General features: G+C 36.5%; 3 protein-coding genes and 1 pseudogene across 5 annotated transcripts; 2 read left to right on the forward strand and 2 right to left on the reverse strand.

Moving 5' to 3' along the window:
* On the forward strand, nt 73-656 carry LOC109132551 (annotated as a pseudogene).
* On the forward strand, nt 3141-3854 carry LOC104784273 (putative F-box/FBD/LRR-repeat protein At1g22000). Its single transcript, XM_010509322.1, has one exon. It carries the CDS (start codon nt 3141-3143, stop codon nt 3852-3854), a length of 714 nt encoding a protein of 237 aa, XP_010507624.1.
* LOC104782377 (AP2-like ethylene-responsive transcription factor SNZ) lies at nt 6532-8830 on the reverse strand. The gene is made up of 7 exons (XM_010507289.2): nt 8282-8830; nt 8165-8190; nt 7991-8021; nt 7754-7841; nt 7481-7608; nt 7222-7301; nt 6532-6899 (listed from the first exon to the last, which is right to left on the reverse strand). Exons 1-7 carry the CDS (start codon nt 8647-8649, stop codon nt 6652-6654), a joined length of 969 nt encoding a protein of 322 aa, XP_010505591.1. The 5' UTR covers nt 8650-8830; the 3' UTR covers nt 6532-6651.
* On the reverse strand, nt 10289-18531 carry LOC104782378 (regulator of nonsense transcripts UPF2). 3 transcript variants are annotated; one of them, XM_019244972.1, is made up of 18 exons: nt 18357-18531; nt 18239-18262; nt 17427-17490; nt 17081-17283; nt 16289-16627; nt 16103-16207; nt 15821-15948; nt 15065-15238; nt 14825-14906; nt 14247-14543; nt 13962-14159; nt 13638-13739; nt 13199-13450; nt 12883-13101; nt 12382-12552; nt 11839-12024; nt 11265-11699; nt 10289-11124 (listed from the first exon to the last, which is right to left on the reverse strand). In XM_019244972.1, the coding sequence occupies exons 1-18, from the start codon at nt 18405-18407 to the stop codon at nt 10627-10629; spliced, it is 3528 nt and encodes a 1175-aa protein (XP_019100517.1). In that variant the 5' UTR covers nt 18408-18531; the 3' UTR covers nt 10289-10626. The 3 variants fall into 3 exon arrangements, with proteins under 3 accessions (XP_019100517.1, XP_010505593.1, XP_010505592.1); XM_010507291.1 differs by lacking the exons at nt 17081-17283; nt 17427-17490 and adding an exon at nt 17829-18031 and having other exon boundaries at nt 16103-16198; nt 18175-18262; XM_010507290.1 differs by lacking the exons at nt 17081-17283; nt 17427-17490 and adding an exon at nt 17829-18031 and having other exon boundaries at nt 18175-18262.

Genomic DNA, 18652 nt, shown 5'->3' on the forward strand with positions numbered 1-18652 from the left:
GATAACTTATTACGCAATGAATCTCTCTCTACTTAGGGTTTTGTTTCTTAATGTTCTAATATTTTTATATGAACGGAAAACGCAGAGTTCACGTATGGTCTTTCACACTCAGTGAACGAGGTAAACAAAGCCGGTTACGATAGCTGTGGAGGCACACCGATCGATACGCATTCAGGTGGAGACACAACAATCGATCTCGAGACAGTAGGAATAAAGTACTTCATCTGCCCTACCTCTGGTCACTGTGAAGGTGGCATGAAGCTAGCCGTTGCTGTCGTAGCCGTTTCTACCGGACCTCCAGCCACTCCTTCTCCCGGCCCCCATCTTCAACCCCGGAAACTCCTACCAAACCGGGCTCACCGCCGGCTGACGGAACACCCCAACCACACCCACACCTGATTCAGGGTCAACTTCTCCTCCTCCACCAAAGCCAAGTGGTGCGTCTAAGGGAGTGATGAGTTACGTTTTGGTCGGAGTCTCGATGGTTTTGGGTTATGGTTTGTGGATGTAATTGGTTTAGAGAGCCAGGGTGGAGTCAGTGCTTTTGCTTTTTAATTATTTGGGTTTTGGTTGTAACTTTTGTATAAGAGAACTTGGGTTTGTGTGCCACGTCGTCCGAAGCACTTCATTATTCGTAGGATTTTATTATTCGGCAATTAGATTATCGTTATCATGATCATCACATTCACTTCTCTTGTTGTAAAATAAAATATTATTTATTTTCATCTTCTTTTCCATTCGTGAGGAACCACTCTCCATCATTCGTTATCATACGTTTTCTCCATATATTTTATCTTTATGGTTTTGGAATCACATGTAGAGTAGTTCTTCTCAACCTTCCCCCTCCGGATTCATTATGACTTCTGAGTAAATTAATTAATTTCATTATAATATTATGTTGTCTATAATGGCTGAATCAACAACAACTAAGAGACATTAGCAATGTTTATTAAAATGGCAGTTGTTAATGGAATAAGAGAATATAAAGGTATGCAACTTGGCATAGTTAATTAGTAGTATTAGATTAGTTGTACAAAAAGCTTTAGATATGTACATTGACGATAGATATATTGGTTGCAAATTTAACTACCCTTGAGGTCCAGTTACAATCCCTGTTGGGGAGATGAGTGAATCGAACTATTACCTCACACCAACTTTCAAGTTTGAACAGGTATGTCTATTTTAATATTGTCAAATTTGGTTCTTTTCCGCATTTTAAGAGAAAAGAATTGGCTCATTGCTCCTTCTTCTTGTCCAGTGTTTGGTGCAGGGTTGTCATAAGAGACTGAGAGTAGTCTACACAATAGAATTCGCCAATGGTGGCGCAGATATACAGATAATGAGAGTTGGTGTTTATGAGGAACAGTGGGTTAGTCCTTCAAATTATATATGAAGAACAAAAGTAACTCCGACCTGTGATTCTTCTCTATCGTATGTCAGTGTCGTCTCTGACCCTAAATGGTTCTGATAAGAATGAAGATGCGATCTCTTCTCAATCCCTAACACAAACGATGAACCTAACTGATAAGATCAGAGTTATACTTCTCCTCTCTTATCACCATGAACAGAGTCGCAGCTCTGATCTAACAAACTCACAATTAATGTTGATCGCGCAGGATGATTTTTACTAAACACTCTCTCTTCTATTTATAGTGATCCAAACTTCTCATTCTCCTCCTTTCAGCTGCCAGCTCAGCATCAAGCTCCTCTTCAATCCTTAACTCCGTAACGGCATGTGCCTCCTCATTGTATGTATCAGCTCCCACACATGCTTAATTATCAGGTTCATGTATCAGTGACAACGACGCACCATTGGAGTTATACAACCATCGGAACTGACAGGGTCATGGAAAGTATTTGAAGTAAGTGCAACTCCTCTCTATGGAGATGAAGCTGAATTCGAGCAGTCAGGTGAAAGCACTCCAGTTGTGTACCTGTGCACAGAAGCCCTGAAGAGAAGGAATTTACAGGAAACATATGTGTCATTTGGAGAGGAAGAGATGATAAGATATGCAAGATGTGTCTGTGATGTGTGGCTCACAGGTGGTGTGATGTGAAGAAAGATGGAGTATTGTGCGTTGGAGTTGGATGGTATTCAGATGATGGGATCAATCTTGTGATGGAGAGAGACTATGGTTTGGATGGGAGTCTCAAAGAAGTTAGATCCAAATCCGAAATGAAAAGACCAAAAGAACCTAAGTAAAAAAGGATACCAAAAGAACCATAATGAGAATCGAATCGGTCAATGCAGAGACAATAACTCTGTAAAGAATCGTTATTTTTACAAAAAAAGAATCTGCTCATAGCTCTATGGTAGAGAAATGCAATACAAGATGTACACCAAAACCTTATTCTGTATCCACCAAAACCCGGTAAGGAGGAACCAAAGTAGCTCCGTGAGGTCTTTCTTGTTTGGATTCAGAACCTCTTCCTTGTAACTCAAGAAAGAAAACAAAACATCATTAAAAAAAAAAAAGGATAAAATTTTAAGGAAGAAGAAATCGTTTACTCACTGCTTCAAAGCTTTGTGGGTAATCAGCTTCTTCATGACAGCAAACTTTTGAGCTTTCTTTGCCCTTCCCATATTTTTGAACCAAAAAGAGTAACAAAAAAACCCTAGAACGGGAAGCTGAAATAGGGTGATGCGAGGTCAGAATCGGCGGAGGGGGAGAGGTTTTTCGAATAGTTTCAGTAAGAAGGTCTCAGAGAACGAGGCCGACATATGGTGTTTGTTATAATAAGGTTCATAATTTTTTTGTTTGTTAAGGCCCGATATATTTCAGACCTATACAATAATGAATGGTCCTTTCCCATTAATATAGTAGGGATAATAAAAAATGCTTAATTTCCTAATTATAAATAATAAATGTTAACTCCAATAGTGATTTTTTTTGGCTGAATAAAGTTAAAACCTACAACTCATTCAACCAGGTTTTGCAGCCGTAATATATTGCGACTTCTTCCTAAACCAAAAAAAAAAGAAAAAAAAAAAAAAATTCTCTCTAATTTTAAACTTGTTTGCGGTAAGTTTCTAGTTAGGGATTTATAAATCTTAGTCTTTCCCGTAACAGTCTCATAGATTAGGGTTTTTTATTTCCAGCGAAATAAGAGAGGGAATAGGATTTTGTTCCATTGGCACTATGGATTTGTTGAGGACCGAAGGAGGTTGTCAGAGAATATGTGAGTTGCCCGAAGATTTGCTGTTGCGGATCTTACTCCTCCTCCCGACGAAAGATGCAGTGGCCACTGGTATCTTGTCTAAAAGATGGCGTTGCGTTTGGAAGATGCTCCATGAACTCGCCTTCAAAGACGACGGCCAAGGGAGCGAGAGCTTTGGGTGGTTTGTTGAAAAGTCACTGCAACACCATAAGGCACCAGAACTAGTAAGCCTGGTTGTCGAACTGGGTCCACAATGTCCTGTTGACGTAGATGTCAGAAAGTGGGTTGACAAGGCTGTTAACCACGGTGTGAAAAAGTTAGATTTCAATCTCCTCTGGACGACAAGCTTACCTGAGAGCCTTTACACATGCGACTCGCTTGTTTCTTTAATATCAAACCAGATTCTTGACGTTTCTTTCCCCCCTAGCCTACCATCTCTCTCATATCTGAAACTTGCCTATGTGGTCTACAAAGACGAAGAATCTCTTGCTAGGCTTTTATCAAGTTCCCCGGTTCTCAAAGAACTGGTGGTTAGACGACCTGGTAAAGATGACAACTTGACAAACTTTACCGTGAAAGTGCCTTCGTTGAAAAGTTTAACTTATGTGACCTCAGAGGAAGAGGAAGAGGAAGAGGAAGAGGAAGAATATCTCACTGGGTCGTTGGTGATAGATTGCCCTGGATTAAATTCTTAGACATAGTTGACTATAGGCGGAGAGACTCTCTTAGTTTGATGAATAATTTTATTTGCCTTGATACCGCAGCCACCACCTTGATTGCTATCAATGATGATGAAAAGTTTCTGAGATGTTTTTCTTCTGCCATACGTCTGAACTTGTTTTTAACCGAATCAATGGTATATACCCTCAGGCTCGATCTCCTCCTCTGTTCCTTGTTGCTTGCTTGGTCAACCAATCTTTTTGTTTGTTTGTTTGTTTTATTGCAGGTTGCGTGTTGTAAAACCATTGAATTCCCTAGGGTCACAGATTTTGTCTTCAATGCAGAATTTTCATTATATTGGTTGGAACCACTTATGTGTTTGCTTCAGAAATTTTCTAAACTGAAAACTCTTGCGGTCCAGACCATTGTAAGTGCCATCATCCCTTCACATATATGCACATCTAGTTTTGATGAATTTTAATAAATGTATATTAAAAAAAGTAAATACTGTAATGGTGTATCAGGGGTGTCCCTCATGTTCCTGGAACCAGCCGAGTACTATTCCCCAATGCTTATCGTCTCATCTAGAGATTGTTCAGTGGATAGAGAATGAAGGAAAAGAAGATGAGAAACAACTAATGAAATACATTCTCGCTAACTCAAAATGTTTAAAGACAGTGGAGATGTCCTTCTTAGAAACATGCGATCTCAAAGAGTGTCAAATGGAGTTAGAAGCTATGCCTAGGATTTCACCATCAGCTCGGCTTGTTTATTGTACCCCTAAAGTCTGTTGGAGTTATAAGCGGGATACTTATGATTATATATACTAAAATATTTTTAGAATTATCATTAGTAAGTTATTTCAAAAGATTTTTTTTTGTTTTTTTTGCTTTTGAAATTAAATGGACTCTTCTAGTGCTCAATGGTGTTTCCCTTTGTTCATCACTGTGTCTCTCTCTTGTCTTAGAGTAGCTGTGGTTTAGTAAAGGTTTTAGCCATTGTTAAGAGATTAGTAATATACGAAATTAATGATTGTCGGTTAGTGTACTACAGTTCTTCAAGACTTGCATCTGGGGTCAGTCTATACGTCTCGTGAAAACACCAACTCTTTGTACTGAGAAGGAAAACTTCATTCTCATACTACGTTTCTTTTATCTTAATAATATCATGTTGATTTTCATGTAAATTATATCTTAATCACCAGTTCACCACATCAACGTACGAAGTCCAGCAAGACCTAATTTTGGTCTGTCATCAACAAATCTGTATAATCGATTTAAGCACAATAAAGATGTCTATTGAGTATTTTAATCAAAATTGCATGTCCGGTTTGTTGTTTGCGTCCAGATAAAATATTCTTGGCTATCAAATCTATTATCTCCACGAAAGCAGCGACTACTTCACTTGTTCAGTTGGATTTTCTTCATCTTAAGTTTAATCATGTTTTGGTTGTATCTGTATTCCTTACAAACTATTATGTAATCTCTTATTCAATTAATAAAGTAAAGTAAGATGTTAAAAAAAATATATATATATTCTTGGCTCGTCGTTATTTTCTTTGGTAATTTCTTGGCTAGTTCGACAAAAGAAATAATAATGTTGTTTGTCTATGTGACTTATAACTGTTTAATTAAAATAGTGCAATCAAACTTTGTTTCAGACCCATGAACAAAGCCCAAAAAAAGCCCGTGAAACATATTAACACCTGTTGGAAAAGGTGACATCATAAACTCGAACACACGTGTGTTGTAAGTGTAATAGTAATAGATTGGCTTCTCCCTGAGACGAGAGATCTAGTAACTAAAATTACATAGTGTTTCTTTTAAGAGTGTCTTTGTGTAAATATAAAGGAGGAGCAGAGACAGAATCTAGTGAAGATCACTATTTGCAGCCAAGGTTATGATTGAGCAGTTATGAAGATTATGATACTATTTTCACTATCCTCTGATCAACTAGATACATAATTTTAAGAATATAACTTGGTAAGAAGCCCATTACCACAACAACAAAAATTACTTCATTGGTCAACATATGTATATATGTAAAGATCGAGATCTCTCTCTATATATACTGTTTGTTCAACAGGATTGAATATTTTTTTCAACAGCTTGCACTAACTCATAGGGACACATACATTGTCTAGTCTTATTGGAAATATAGTAGTCTAAAAATTGGAAAAAGCAGTAGGGATAAGAAATGAGTGAATTTGGTGAAGATAGCGGGATTCATACGACACAATACGACATTGTAATCTAAATTTTACAAATGACGACGACGACGTGTCCCATTCTCTATTTTCGCAAAAAAAAAACCAAAAAATATATTGTTCATCACAAATACAATACACTTCTTCAATAACGCACTTACTATTTACAGTATTTATTTCTTTTACACTTCGAAATTATCATCGTTGACACCGACCACCGACTACCGACTATCGACTAGTGCTAATTAATTAACAACAACATGGAATTCGAGTATAGATTTTTGCTTTTTTTCTGTTCACTTTGGTAAGAATATGGAAAAAAATATCTTTATCACATATTACGTACATGCTCAAAATCAAAGCTGAGTGATTTATGTATATATGTTGGTTTTTCAATACTTAAAATATTACGTACATGCTCAAAATATTTATCGATGTTTTATTAAACTTTTTTCCTATTTCTACAAAGTGGTTATATAGGTTTCAAAAGAAATGACCGAACATCATAATTCGTGATTTCACAAGACTATGATTTATGAAAATAAATAAGTCACATAATCATTCCGTCATTCAATAGACTAAAAAAAAAAAAAAGGGGAGAATATTAAGTATATAGTAGTGTGACCTCATGGATCAAAACAAGTGGACAAAGAGGAAGAATTGATCATGGCAATGAAAGGGAATCCTGATGATGCTACAACCGTCTTTAACGGTTTAGTTTCTGTGATCGGTAGATATACAGGCAACGCCTTCCTATGCAAACTCGTCGTCATAGATCGATTCAAACCCATGTAATCATCTGCCGGTTTCAAAGTTATATTTTTGGACGTTGAAGATATTCCGAGACTTAGCTCAAGATCGTTGTGCTCATTTCCTGAAACGTTAATGGTTTTTCATTTAAATCATGTCGTAGTGTCAATAACTAATCTAAAAGTAAAGATATGAAGTTAAAAACTGATATATAGTATACGGATTTTTTTAATCAAGTAAGATCTATATATATACTAATATATTAAAATTTGAAAGAGTATATGATTCTGAAAGGTAATGCTAGATAGGTTTGCTTTTATCAAATGATAGGTGTACATATCATGTGTTAAGGTGAAGTTATGGTTAGGGTTTTTGGCTTCACCTAAATGACATAACAATGATTTATTATGCATATGTACAATCGTTACCCTACGTTTATAAATTACCTTTATTATGGGCACCCAACTTAATATCCCCTTCTATCTTTCTTATCTCATTGCATTTTGCTGCTGCGGCATTCCATTCCCTATATGAGTATTCATTCGTTCACTTTCATTAAATCAACTTACACATTATATGTGTGAATCATAAGAATCAATCTCGTCACTTTTAATAGTGAATCAATTTGTACCCACTAGAAGAATCAGAGCGTCGTTATTAAAGATTTGACAGAAAAAATTGAAGTTCTTTAGTAATGGAACGAACCTGTTATGGAAGAGATGGATGTGATCATTTTTCATGTAACTGTATTTGTATTTAGAACCTCCTCTTGCTAAGCTTGCACTCGCTCGTCTAAGAGTTTGCACAAACTCTTCTTTACTTAAATTCTTCATCTATCATATATCATTCAAAACAGATCCATATATAGTTTAATTAATCGAAGGTCCAATGTCTCTTTAATATATAAACGCATACTTAAACCTAATAATTAATTTGCTTAGCTATAATATTTGCAAAAATAAGTTTATATAAAAAAACCTTTTCAAAGTCCTGTTTGTAATCATCCACGATGAAGTTGATATCTGCTTGGAATCCCCGGAATTTGATAGCAGCTCGGTCGTACGCTCTGACATGTTTTTTTAATAAGCCAACTAATATTTCTCTAAAGATGTTGATTTGTTTCAAAATAAATCTCAAAAGAAGAAGAAAGAAAATAATTTTTGAAAGGACTTTGCTATGCCATATATATGTAACATCTGTTATAATTTCTTACACCTTGCGGCTGTGTAGGCTGTGTCGAAACCACCTGTTTTAAACAAAACAAAAGACAAAACTGAAAATCTTGCAACATTTGGTTTTCTCTTTTGAGACCTCGCTTAAACAAAAAAGGTGTTTAACCTTAGTATAATACGAAAAGAAATAGAAAATCTCATTGATATACTTACTTACCTAAATAAACCTGTTTTCCACAGTCCCTACACATAAAATCGCAAAGCCAACTGTTATTTAAATAATAATAATAATAAAGATAAATATATTTTATAACTTAAGTCTATAAATGAATACCAAATATGAGATTCCCAACGACCGGTTCGACGGTAAAAAGTGACGCCACGATAATGGGAGCTTCTGGATCTAGGGCCACGTCGGCTCTTCTTCTTCACCACCAACATATCTTGTTTATTTCGTTGCATCGACGACAGGTTTAACCACTCACTCCCGGCGCCGGATAATTCACTCTCCTGAGGAGGAGGAGGCATAGGAAGGATTAGGACGTCTTCTTTTCTTTTAAGGATTCCAAATGTAATCAAAGACAAGCTATTGTTTGAGGGATTGTTGGAATCTTCTTCTTCTTGATTGAAGATGGAGGTTGGTACTTTGCAGTCTTCATCTCCGTTATGTGTCGACAAGATTCCTAGGTTGAGGTCCAACATGAATCTTTCTTGGAAAGGAGTAAACCGGCGTCGTTTGTAGTATTTATTCCGGTGACTCTAGAGACAGAGAGAGGGAGAGAGAGTCTACAAAAGAGGGAAGAAAGAAAGAACAAAAAAGAACGTGGGACGTATTCAATGCGATAGTCTCTACACTTGCCTTTTATTGCCTACTTTTCTCAATCATCTATTTTTGTTCATTATGTACTTGTTTTTTCCTATTCAAACATGTGTGAGATATCATTATCGATTACAAATATTAGAGATACTACTATATATCACCCAAAATATCTAACTCAAATTATTAATTGGTCGTTCTCAATTTCTCATATGTTTTCAGTTTCTATATATAGTGCATATAGGTCCGAATATTACAAAATGTTATGATGAATATTGAGTATATAATTATGAAAATTTGATGTACGGAAATCTTGATCCGACACGAAGATAAACCTGTGTATATATATATTATTATTATGTTGTCTATATATGATTTATTTTCATATGTTAAATTTAATCTTTTGATATTAATAATGAAACTAATTGCTATAAACTTATGTGATATCTATTTTTCAGCGATATCCGTTGCAAATTCTTTCCAGTGCTATCACAGTTAAGTCATTTGTATAACCATATATATTACTCTTTTCTAACATCATGCATCACGTTTTGAGAAATTATGAAACTTATATCACGACGGACTGGGCAATGAGAACATAAATGCAATATGAGGAAGATTTTTATGGTTGTATTCTTTTGTACACCACAAGTCCACAACCAAACCATAGAAAATCTTTTTTTTTGCTAGATTTGTCAATGAATACAATAATAGAGTGAAATTGAACGTGTTGGGGGGACCTATAAAGCGTCGGTCCAATAAAGCCAACTACTACTTTTTCTGTGTGGACGAGAGATAAGAGAGAGACCAAACCTTAATTGAAGAGAGAGTGTGACTTTAAACTACTTTATGTCATTCGGTCGTGACATAGATAAACATTCAGCAATCACCAAGTACATGTTTATATGCACACGTAGGTGATAAAATAGTTTGCAAAAAATTGATGATAAGTTTGTGTGCATATCTCAGCCGTTCATTTTCTCAAGATTTGCTGAAAGTACAAAAACTAGATTTGTTTTAAGGAATCTTTTTGATCCGTCCTTTGCGCTCTAAATCTGGCCTTTCCGTATATGGTAAGACTAAATCTTAATGTTTTCTTCTTCTCATCATCCTCTTTAGTCTTTTCTTTAGATTGGTAATTCTTTTTTTTTTTTTTTTTTTTCGAAAAGAAGGATTACTAATACTATATATGGAAACTCATTGGGAAAACAATTGTAATACCAAATTTGGATTTTCTCACACATTGCAAAAAAAAAAAGAAACAATTGGCGGTAGATTGAAAACGATCACTTAGATTTCCCAGTTAAACGTTTTAGATGTTCAGCAACTTTTCTAGTAAAAATGTAGTAGTAGCCTAGTAGGACGACGTCTCAACTCTCAAATTATCATTGATGTCAACGGGTTCAGGAGAGTTAAATTATGAACGATTTTTGTATTTCCATATATAGTATTGTCTTGGAATAACAGAGCAATACTTTTAGGCTTTTAGCAGCATGGCACGGTTATACAGTATAGTAAAATGACTTAACATAATAAACGACGACCTTAAAAGAGGTTGTGCTAATAAACATTTATATATATATATTCGTTATGCTTCTAAGAGCTCCACATTTTCAAAATCCCGAGTTAAAAAGTTGGATCAAACAAGCTGGGACAAAAAGTCACACAAAGCTGATCCACATATCCCACCACGCAATTTACTTAACCGTCGGTACAGAATCTGAAGCCGAATATATCAACTTTTGTCACGGAAACTCATGAGATTGATTTCTTGTGATATTTTCCCCTTTGAGCCATAGCAAAAAGCCAACTATTACTGCTTCTGAAACAGGCAAGATTATCATATCCTAAACCGGATGAATTTACTTTCGACGGGCATGATACGAACCGCCACCTCCTTGATGATAATAAAACCGGTGACGAGACCCGCCGCGATTCCCACTGCCTTCCCCAGTACCTCGAGTGGATCCTCTGCCTCCTCCAGGAATCCAATTCAATATCTGCGTCCCTAACCCATTCGCTTCCTCTTCATCCCTCTCATTGTACTCGAGTACTAACCTCTTTATGTCTTGTTTCTCTTCCAATTCCGCAGCTTCTTTCTGTTTTGTGCTCTGCACTAGCGAACAATCACTCGGGATTAGCATTTGCCTTGTTTGTTGTTTGTTCCCTCTCTTCACCAGGACCTTCACTTGAACCTCTCTTTGCTCTCCGTTCTCTTCATCCAACAATTCTTCTCCATTTTCACCTACTAACCGCCCAAAATGATGATCTTTTCCAGACCCTTCAAAAACACTCATCGGTATTGTCATGTTCAATGCCGGTCTACCACGTAATTCTAGCTTCCTTTGCTCCATGCTCTCCTGCAACAACAAACCATATCAGTTCTTAACCATGTTCAAATTAGAACAAATTAGTTCCGTCCTGCATTGGTGTAAATTGGTTTCTCTATCCAGCTAAATAAGAGAATATACAAAAGACCGATCTGAAATTCTGAACTTACCTGAAGTAAAGCCTTCAGTTCTTGATCAAAGTCTGCTAGTTCCTCAGGATCTACAGTCACCACCTTTTGCCTAACACGAAATTCGTTATCATCATCAGATCCAGGTCCATCTCCATCATCATAGTCATCCCCATCGTCACTCTCAGATCCCCGGTCATGATTTCCATCATCCAACTCTTCGTTCTGTCCATCTCGGACCACGGAGCCACTACCAGAATCACTGTCGCTTTCTTCTCCGTGAGCTTCTCCATTCTCTCCAATATCTTTTACAACTGACGATGACCTACTTGGAGGCTTTGTTTCTGAGTGTCTTTCTACACTGACTTTGTCTCCTGAAGAATAATGTTCACGCTCTTCCAGCTGCAGTATAGCTGCATTGACTTCCTCAATGGTTGCGTAACGGGTCATACTGGGTCTCAAATTGGCAAATAGATCCTGCATTGAGACAGAAGTTAAGACACATTATTTGGTACAGATAGCCTACAACTTCCTTTACATGGAAATAGGATAATATCTACATAAAAACTAATCTCATGTCCCTATATGATAGTGTACAATATTAATTAAGACTAACCTGCAAGTCAAATTCAATATCCAGGGGAAGGTGACCCTTGCTGAGTATGTATCTCTGGAAGTGTATCAAAAATTGATCAAGCCTTTTCTTTGATGAACCTCGATCAAAGTAGTGCCCACAGGTTTCCAGAAGAATGATAACCATCCTGATACGGAAAAAATCTTCCGGTGGATCCAGCACCTCTTGCTAACATCATAAAAGTATACGCAACATCAATTAGTGGAAGAGAATACTAAAAATAAGTGAGCGATACATAGCCTTTCCCTAAGATAAAAACAGCAGTTTAACTCTCTCTGTAGGAAAAACATGACTTCTGGTTTCAATCATTCCACAGTTTATGTCGACATAATCAGTTTGACAGCATAGTATTCTACATTTGTATATCATGAGGAATACAAAAGAAAGTAAGCACCAGAAGAGACATTTTTGTTTTGGATAAAGACGAGAAGAGACATAATTATAAATTTTTAAATGCCAAACCACACAAAGACATGTAAATTTTAATAGAGGGTTAAACTCTGGAAGAGTCTTAGGTTAACGTACCTCTGAAGTATCATGACCATATAAAAGAGTTAAATAAAGCGTCTCGAATATCACAGATGAATCTACGTGCTCATAATTGTACAGCTCCCCTAAAAATCTCATATGGGCTAGTCGCTTCTGTTGTGCTCCATATTCATTCAACTCAAGCCCAACCCTTATCTCCTCCAGGACCTTCAAGAGAAAACAATGCACCACGTTAATTCAGAAAATACACCAAAGATCAAATTAAATGATGCGAGAGTATCTTATACACTGTCCTGATTTCAAACAACATGGACTCCAAACCTATAGGCATGTTCCTCCTAGCAATTTTCACAGCAAGCTTATTTTAGGCTTTACTGACACGTCAAATTTAACATAAGAAGCAATTTCATTTCAACTTAGACTGCAATTTTCATTTCTATTGACTAAAAGAAGGGAGTTTAGCATCGTAGACCGATAAATTGCTGCGGATTTAACGCCATATGTATTAGTCTATTAGATACAGTGGAAAAAAGATACCTCATCAACAACAGCCACTGCAAACTCATCATGATGGCGGCTCAAACCAGAAGTCAAGGAAGCAATTAAGTGAATCTGACCATACTTTCCCTTGTGAACCTTCATAAAGCACTTTAAGATGTATTGCTCACATTCACTCCAAGGCAGCTTCCGCAGTTGCTTCAGAACGTTCACAATGGATTCTTTATCAAGATCCGAGAATAGCAGTTTTCGAATATACTGCAGAATTTTAGTAAAAGTATAAGAAAAAAAAATCGTCAATACAATTGAACAATGAAAATTATTCGAAAGATAAAAGACATGGAAGTCGGAGTACCTGATGCAATGGTGGACGAACTTTAGAAACTCTTGCTGATCTTTCAGGAGGTTTACAAAGGTAGTAGGCATTTTCTATAAGAGTGCTTTGGCGAGGATCTAAATTCTTGACATTTTTCAGGCGCATCAATATGTCCAGCATATTTGTCATCCTGAGTGAGGTTTCGGGAGATCGATAAAGGAAACGGCCACATGTCTCCAGAAGATGGCAAGCAACATCAATGTTATGATGAGTGAATTCATCTAAGCAAGCCTGCAAAAAAAAAAGGGAAGTGATTTATAGAGTTGGATGGCTCACACCAACGAGGATAGAATCTGTCCGGTAAGAGGATTCAAGTGACTTAGTTAATCTATTAATTGAAACGTATTTACCATAAGTTCAGAGAATTCAGGAAAAAAACATCTTTCTATAGAACGCATATTGGGTTGTGCAGTTATACCTTTAAACAACTGAATACAAGTCCAGCAGGTACAATTTTAAACTTGCAGAGTTCTCCAATAAATCTGATGTTTCGGATTTTTGTTTCGATATTCATTTGGTCCTGCACAAAATTAAATTTGCAATTACATCAGAAGGACATCACCACATTTGAACACTGTTTATAAGGGAATATTGGGAGTGAAGCTGAGAACAGAGGTATTCACATCAGCAGAGTAAATTGACTTCACTCATGCTCAAAGGTTAAAAGTGCAGTCATAATCAAATGTATTGAAAGTAAAATTAATAACTTCTTATTGACAACAATGCAATAGATCTAGCTAACCTTTTTATGGACCAGAGAATTAAACTCGTCCTCCAACATCTGCACAAGCATAGACGGGATATCCTTCATGCACGTTGCTAGTGTTGCAACCATACGCGAATAGTATCCTAGCAACTCCAGAGATGTCCTAGGGACATTAAATAGCGCTTTGACAAGTTTTTTTCTGTTTGTCTTGGAATTCAAATAACAATATTCCACCTGGAAATAAAAGCATAGATATAAACAACGGAGAAAAAGGTTCAGCAGAAACAACATCAAACAGAAAACCATTTCACGGACTCTTACCGTTAATTGGTCAATAAGATCACGGCTTACGCAACCAGGTAGTCGTTGTAACAATCTTTCGAAGTTTGCCACGTCAAGACTCTTACCTTTCTCCTTCTCATTTTCCAATTTTTTCTCACTATCCTTTTCTTTCCCTTTTTCCTTCTTAGTATCTTTAGCCTTTTCCTTATCTACTTCTTCCTTCTCTTTTGGCTGCTCAGTATTTGATCCATCAGCCATACTACCACAATCAGCAGGAACCTCTGTTATTGTGTCTTCAGTTGTTTGTTGACTTTCGACAATTTCAGAGCTAGACTCCTTCAATCAATCCCAATAAAGCATTAAATCAACATGTAGACTTTCTATAAAACGATAAGTTAGTTTTTCACAATGAACAAATATGCAGCTCGAAATCTATCAACAAGCATATCATGTCATTCCAAGGTGACCAATTCAGTGATGATTTCCGACCAAGTGTCCTTTATAGTATATCAAAATTGAAAACCATGCACGATCTCACATGGCAACAACAATTGATTTCTTCCAATATCTTAAGAAATCAAGAGGACAGAATACAATGTAGAATGTCACCCACTTACAGATGATTTATCTTTTGCTTTAGCAGATTGCTCGCTTGATTTAGATTCTGCTTCTCCCAATAATACTGCGGGAACAAATGCCCTAGAGAAACAATGCATCAGACATAAGCAATTGAAAACTAAAAGAAAAAGTAAAATAGTCAAGACTCTTCTAAGAAAATTAAACGCTTTCTGAATGCCACTTGACAACTACACATTTTCCCATATCTTTGTTTGGTAGGAACATAAGTAGGAGCTGACCTCAGATCAGGCAAGCACTCGTAAAATGTCTTAGTGTCTTCGTCGTCCCAAATAGGTTCTGGGGCAGATGTATCTTTTACAGCACCAGAGGGTGAGGCTTCGTCCCCTGCTGTGAGCCTAGTTGTACCATCCTCTGGCATAAGAGGAGGCTGCATATCAAGTGATTCGGCCAAACTGCAACAGGACATAAAAAATTCCTAACAAATTATGCAGGGTATATGGAATTAGATGAGAATGCTTAAGCAACTGAGTTTGTCTCCAAACCAATATTTATTAAGCTGTGAATGTTGAAACTGTAGATATTCATGTGCCAGATATCCATTCAAGTCAAAGATGTGGAAGGAAAGGATAAACACCATATATCTAAATGACTTCCAAACTTCAATTCAGAAATATTATAAGGTTTCCAGTGAATCGGTAAGCACATGTCACGATAAAAATAAAGAGTTTGGCAAATGAACTGATGCATGCCCAAGATCTAAACAATGAAACTATCTGTACAGACTATAATGACAGCAACAACATGCTATTTACACTTCAGGAAGATATTATGGAAGGATTGAGAGCTCAATAATAGCTTCTGTTATAGATATATTTATGGCAAGTGAGAAGATAGCTACAAAGCTACCAACATAAATATCTATTAAATGATTATAATTATGACATATTTCCAAGGTTTTCTGCAAGCAAGTCCATAACAGTTAGACCCAACAAGAACAAGAAAACCTAGTAGATTTATACGAATGGTCAACTTACGATGAGATATTTCGATAAAGATGGTCATATGATTTCCTCAGCTTTTCATACGAAGATGCACTGTCTTCACTAAGCTCCCCTTTAGCATTTACCAGTTTTGCATTGTCCTTCTCCATTTGGTGAAGTAACTGTTAAAAAAAAAACTGTTAGAAAGATACTACAGAAAAAGGGAAAACTAGCAAAATGCAAAAGAAAAGGAGGAAATATAGCATATTCAGGCAAGAAAAATATCGATAAAAAGTTCCTGCACATAAGCACATGGCAAACAATTGGGGATCTAACCTTGTGTTCAGACTGAAGGAGATCTGCAAGAGCATCATAATATGTGTTGAAAGCTTTCTTAAAACTCTTTTTCTGATCAGCAGTTACGCCGAGACCCTTGAAAAACTAGAGTAAACATTAGTCACATTTAGCCAAGTAACGGAAAATATGGAGGTAAAAATTAAGTTGATCTCCAAACCTACTTACATCTTCGTCTTGTCCAGAAATAGGAAGCCCCAGAAAAACTCTTCCTTGCCGAGCAAAACTGGCAAGAAGTGTCAGATTTGTTTGGGTCGTATCTCTGTCTTTCAGTTGTTCAACACTGGTAAGATCCTTAATAATATTAATAAAGATGTTACTATCTTCAATTACTCCAACATAGTAAAGCTCCAGAAGAAGTTTTAGGGTACTGCGCTTTTTCATGGCCTTTGAGTTTTTATCCGCTTCTAAATCTTCGGTAGATTTTCCAGGAAAGAAGACTTTCAAGAGCCCTTGTGTTAGACTAGGAGAAAATTCTTTATACCTCTGATGAAGTAGCGAGCAAATCTGTCAAAATAAATGGATGGTTAGCTTTGAAACGAAACTCTGAGCAGAGAGCACTGCCGTATGCTACTTTATATGCTCCATAAGAAATAACAAACTGAAACGAGACCCAACTATCATCTAAACTAAGAGAACAAGATATCATTCAACAGAAACCTAAACTGGGATAGGGGAACTGACATACCAAATATTTGAAAGCTTTAGAAACTATCTATAACAACTACTGAATATCTCAATGAAACATGTTGATGGCGAGAGTCGCACGAATAACATAAGAAAAAAGGTCACTGATCTACTCCAATCCATGATATCCTAACAATAACAGTAGATAACTTTCTTACGAAGAAAAAACCAAGATAACAACAAGAGAACATGTCTGAAAAAAGAAAGCGGTAAGAGCAAAAGCAGGGCTTAAAAAAAAACAAAAGAACAAGATAGGAAAGAGCAAGGCAAAACCTGAACAGCAGCTTGAATATCAGAGCTTCTGAGCTTAGCCTCACAGATGGCAGTAACAGCTTCACTAACAAACTTGCTAAGATTAACACCTCGCAGATCATCCATCAACCCTTCTCGCAACTCCTCATTAATCTGCTTTAACTTCTTGATAACTGCTGTATTCCGCTTAATACTAGAATCAAGAGTCCTAAGATATGCCGTATCTGTAAACATGGAGGACTCAAGTCTCAGTAACAAACTCTATTCATAAATAGAATCATCCTAAGCATAGTGGAGAAACCACAAATAGTTCAATTCCACCTCTAGTATTAAGAAGCAGGAAACTAAAATATTCAATGAAACTAACCAGGTCGTTCAGGATTGAGGTTATTTTGACGAAGAGTCATTTTAGCTTCAATTGACTTCTTAATCTCTTNATAAGAGAACAAGATATCATTCAACAGAAACCTAAACTGGGATAGGGGAACTGACATACCAAGTATTTGAAAGCTTTAGAAAACTATCTATAACAACTACTGAATATCTCAATGAAACATGTTGATGGCGAGAGTCGCACGAATAACATAAGAAAAAAGGTCACTGATCTACTCCAATCCATGATATCCTAACAATAACAGTAGATAACTTTCTTACGAAGAAAAAACCAAGATAACAACAAGAGAACATGTCTGAAAAAAGAAAGCGGTAAGAGCAAAAGCAGGGCTTAAAAAAAAACAAAAGAACAAGATAGGAAAGAGCAAGGCAAAACCTGAACAGCAGCTTGAATATCAGAGCTTCTAAGCTTAGCCTCACAGATGGCAGTAACAGCTTCACTAACAAACTTGCTAAGATTAACACCTCGCAGATCATCCATCAACCCTTCTCGCAACTCCTCATTAATCTGCTTTAACTTCTTGATAACTGCTGTATTCCGCTTAATACTAGAATCAAGAGTCCTAAGATATGCCGTATCTGTAAACATGGAGGACTCAAGTCTCAGTAACAAACTCTATTCATAAATAGAATCATCCTAAGCATAGTGGAGAAACCACAAATAGTTCAATTCCACCTCTAGTATTAAGAAGCAGGAAACTAAAATATTCAATGAAACTAACCAGGTCGTTCAGGATTGAGGTTATTTTGACGAAGAGTCATTTTAGCTTCAATTGACTTCTTAATCTCTTCAATCCGAGCAAGAGCTTCCTGAAAAAAATAACATCGAATTAAGCATGAGGAATCAAATTTTCGATTTCACAGAGCAAAAAGAACCATCCGAAATCTGGAAATCAAATCAAACCTCGTCGTCTTGTTTCTCGCTGTTGTGGATTTCATCTTCTGGATGATCCATTAGGGTTCAGATTGATGAAGCCGTCGGAAATTTTCGAAAGCAACTGATCACTTTTTTTTTTTTCTCGATCGGACTTAGGTTTTAAGAGTGTTCCCGGATAGAGAGAGATTGATAGAAAAAAATTTAACTAACAAAAGGAGAGAAAGCCCAAAACGGGTCAAAAAGACGACCGGCAGGTCCAAGCAGTTAACCCAAATTAATTAATCAAATATGTTTCCTAAACCGAACCGGTAAGTTTTCCATAT

This window comes from Camelina sativa, chromosome 4, assembly GCF_000633955.1.
Source record: "Camelina sativa cultivar DH55 chromosome 4, Cs, whole genome shotgun sequence".
NCBI classification, from domain to species: Eukaryota; Viridiplantae; Streptophyta; class Magnoliopsida; order Brassicales; family Brassicaceae; genus Camelina; species Camelina sativa.